This window comes from Rhinopithecus bieti, unplaced genomic scaffold (assembly GCF_001698545.2).
Source record: "Rhinopithecus bieti isolate Rb0 unplaced genomic scaffold, ASM169854v2 scaffold_71717, whole genome shotgun sequence".
NCBI lineage: Eukaryota > Metazoa > Chordata > Mammalia > Primates > Cercopithecidae > Rhinopithecus > Rhinopithecus bieti.
Genome location: NW_016826631.1, coordinates 118,561 through 122,660, shown reverse-complemented (window position 1 = coordinate 122,660; position 4,100 = coordinate 118,561). Strand labels below are relative to the sequence as shown.

Genomic DNA, 4,100 nt, shown 5'->3' with positions numbered 1-4,100 from the left:
CGGGCAGGGCCTGGCGCAGATGCACGGTCTCGACGGGCAGGGCCTGGCGCAGATGCACGGTCTCGACGGGCAGGGCCTGGCGCAGATGCACGGTCTCGACGGGCAGGGCCTGGCGCAGATGCACGGTCTCGACGGGCAGGGCCTGGCGCAGATGCACGGTCTCGACGGGCAGGGCCTGGCGCAGATGCACGGTCTCGACGGGCAGGGCCTGGCGCAGATGCACGGTCTCGACGGGCAGGGCCTGGCGCAGATGCACGGTCTCGACGGGCAGGGCCTGGCGCAGATGCACGGTCTCGACGGGCAGGGCTTGGCGCAGATGCACGGCCTCGGCGAGCAGGGCCTGGCGCAGATTCAGGGCTTAGGCGAGCAGCGTCTAGATGAGTGGCGCGGTATGGAAAAGCAGGGCCTGGCTGGGCGGTGCAGCCTCGGATCACAGGGCCTGGACCAGATGCACGTCTGCGGAGAGCAGAATCTGCCAGGGTGATGCGACTTTGGCTAGCAGGCCTTGCCTCAGATGCATGGCTTAGGAGTGCAGGGCCTGGCTGGATTGCCTGACTCGACGTAGAAGCCCCGTAACCGGGATGGCTGCTGGGCCGGAACCCTGGAGAAGATGGCGGCAAAGGCCCAGGAAACAGACGCCGCCCTGGGGGCTTCTGAGCCGGGGCAGCCTGGTTGCGGCAGGGCTGCTTCCTACGACGGCTGTTCTGGGGGTTCTTGGTCTGGGCCAGGTGCTCGTCGCCGTGGCCAGTGGCCTTCTGGGGTCCCACAGCGGCCTGGCTGCCCCCCTCGGGCACTACACACCCAAAGACTTCGTGAGGACTGCGACATTCCCGGAGGTCAGAGTGCCTCTCCCTCCGCACAGCAGCTATGATTGGCAGCCCCGAGGCCTCATCGGTGATGAAAATGGCGGCGGAGGTGGTGGCCGCAGTGGAAGAACCGGCTGTGCTGCTGCTCAGAGCGGCGCCGCCCGAGGGAGATGCTTGGCCGGAGACTGTGGGGACGGAAGCAGCAGGATCTTGATTCTCGGTCCCGCAGGCATCCCCGGAGGCAAGGGCGGCTTTGTTGTTAAGCCCTCCCTGCACCTTGTCCTGCTGGTGCTTCTGCTCCTTCTCCATGTCTGACTGGGTCGCCATAACGCCAGATTCTCCCTCGAGAGTGAGGAGCGCAGTGCTACTGCTGCCTGAGGAGAGCGCGAGCTGGTAGAGCAAGAAGGTGGGCGGAGCTTGGCCAGTCCTCGACTCTGATTGGCGAGCTGGACGTCAGATGACTCCTCTCTTCCCGGGAGCCGTCCAATCCGGAACCGTGCAACCCAGAGCCAGATGCCTGTCGTCAACCGGCAGTGTGTGCTCCAGCCCTCTGGGTTCAACCCTGGCCGGTAGGTCAGTGGTGTGAATCTCCTCTCCTCACACAGGGCCCCTAAGACACATGTTTGTGTATGTCCACCCCTAAGACACGTGTGTGTGTTCTACGTGAACGATTTGAGTGTGTGTGTGCTACATGAACGATTTGAGTCACCCCAAATCGTGGCTGAGGCTTAAGTGGTCATTTGAAAGAAATGCCACACTGGCCGGCAGGTTATATCTCCTAGCCAGGTGTCCCTCCTTGCACCCGGTCAGGAAAATGAACCCAGGCACGATGCCCGAGGGGACCATCCTGGAACTCCTCCAGGCATCTAGATGACCCCATGTGGGGTCTGGTGGGTTTTAGGGTTGTACAGAGGCCTGAAGGTGAGAAGAGGGATGGGGCCCACACCGTCTTGGCTCTGGATGTTCAGCACTGCTGCTTCCCTCAGGTCCCACACACCAGAGGGGGATTTAGAACTTTCCAGTCAGATGCTTCTCCCTGCCTTTTCCCCCAAGGCACAGTTTGGGATTGCTTAAGGATGACACCGTCCTTAAATATTTGTATGGGCTGCATAGTAATCCGCTGATGAACATATATTAATTTATTTAGCGTGGTCTCTAGCTCCTATTAATATAAATATGCTGTAATGTACAGACTTGAAGTTTAATATTTGGCCACTCATTTTTAGTCATTATTTATTACAAAAGGTGTCATGTTCAGTACTCAAAACAGAAAAGCAAATGTAAGGAAACTACACCTAAATCCTCACACGCCCATGGGCAAGTGCTGGAAATTTTTACTTAGACGTTGATAGAAAGGCCATTCATACATATTTAATAGTTTTTAAACTTTTTTATTTTATGAAATGGAATAGTTTCTCCATAGATACTGCGTTGTAACCTGCTTTGGGTTCCAAAAAGCACACTTTCTATGTCAGTAAACAAATTTCTACAAGGCCACTTTAAATTACAAAATACTCCATTTATAGAAGCAGCTTACATTTTCAAACATTCCCATATTGGCCACCATTTATGCTGTTTCCAGCATTTTACATCATTGTGAGACACATCCTTCTCATTAAAAATTGTTCATATCCTTAAATGTGTCATTGTGGATAAATTCCCAGAAGAGAAAATTCTTGGTACAAGTCTATGAACATTTGTAATTCTTTTAATTAATTAATTTATTTTTGAAGTGGGGTCTGGCTCTGTCTCCCAGGCTTGAGTGCAGTGGCATGATCTCAGCCCACTGCAACTTCTGCCTTCCGGGTTCAAGCGATTCTCCTGCCTCAGCCTCCTGAATAGCTGGGACTACAGGTGCATGCCACCATGCCCAGCTAATTTTTTGTATTTTTAGTAGAGGCAGGGTTTCACCATGTCGGCCAGGCTGGTCTCAAACTCCTGACCTCAGGTGATCCACCCGCCTCGGCCTCCCAAAGTGCTGGGATTACAGGCATGAGCCACTGTGCCCAGCCACATTTGTAATTCTTTGATTAAAAATATTGACAAACTAGTCTCCTGAATGTTGCTGTTATAATATTTTGAGCAGAATAAAATTGGATATTTAATGGAATTGGTGAAAAATTGGGCTGAAATGCAACTCAAAAATAGAATGGAATGCTATTTGGAGTGTTAAATAATATAGTATGGAAAATGGATTTGAAATGGTATGCAGGATGGGATGAAATGGAGACTGCAATGGAAACTTGAATAAAATGGGGAGTAGAATATGGGTTTGAACAAGATGTAGAATGGAATATTAGAAATTTAATGGAATTTAATGGGAAAATGAAATGGAACAGAAAATGGAAACAAATATCTAATGTCATATGGAATAAAAGAAAAATATATGAGAAAAGGAATGAGTGCAATACAGTATGAAATAAAATATTAAAGAAAATAAAAGGAAATCAAAATTGGAAGGAATATAGAATGGAACAAAATGTGCAATGGCCTGAAATAAATGGACTATGAAATATGCAGTATAGATTTTTAAATACCGGAATAGAATGCAATTTAGAATGAAATACAGAATATGGTTTATGAAGGATGGAATAGGAATTCAATAAGAATGGAATGTGGAAAACAAAATATTGATAAAATACAGGATGGACATAAATGAAGAAGAAAAATGAACAGAATGTGTCTGCTCATCATTATTCCACAACTTAGTGTCATGAAACAACATCCATTTTAACATTTCCATGGATTTTGTAGAGCTAGAATTCAGATGGTACATAGTAGGGATGGATTGTCTGTGTTCCTTGATGTCTGGGACTTCAGCTGGAAACTTGAATGGCTGTGAGATCATGAGGGAAGAACAGCAGTAAATGATGAATCCTATATTTTTATGGATGGTGATGCCACTTACCGAAACAGGGAAACCTTGCTCAGTTGAAAAGATCAGGAAGATGGTGGGAATCAGTGATTCTGTTATGACCATGTTAACTACTATTCCCTGTATAGTTGAAATTTTGGGGTATAAACCCCACTTATAGCTATTCTCTTTGTTCTGTAGGTCAACTTTCACCAGTTTTATGGATCTACTTTTCCTCTTGGGAGTCATTTCAATCTATTCCCTGAGAGTTTTCCTCCTTTCTTGAATCTCCGTGGGCCTTAGTCATGGTCCCTGACTTAGTAATAATTAAAATGCTCCTATCTATCCTTGCTCTCTTTAAAGTAATACATATGTCTTCTACTTATTGTTTTGCTATCCTCAAAGATCTCAAACTTTAAAGAAGCCCCTCTTTTTTTTTT

General features: G+C 48.0%; 1 protein-coding gene across 1 annotated transcript; it reads right to left on the bottom strand.

Annotated features, from left to right (window-relative positions):
* Nucleotides 1-10: 10 nt before the first annotated feature.
* Nucleotides 11-1,189, bottom strand: LOC108523021 (uncharacterized protein CXorf67-like; the record flags this gene model as incomplete). The annotated part of the gene is made up of 1 exon (XM_017863476.1): nt 11-1,189. A coding segment is annotated over exon 1 (1,123 nt), but the record flags the coding sequence as incomplete, so codon positions are not given.
* Nucleotides 1,190-4,100: the final 2,911 nt, after the last annotated feature.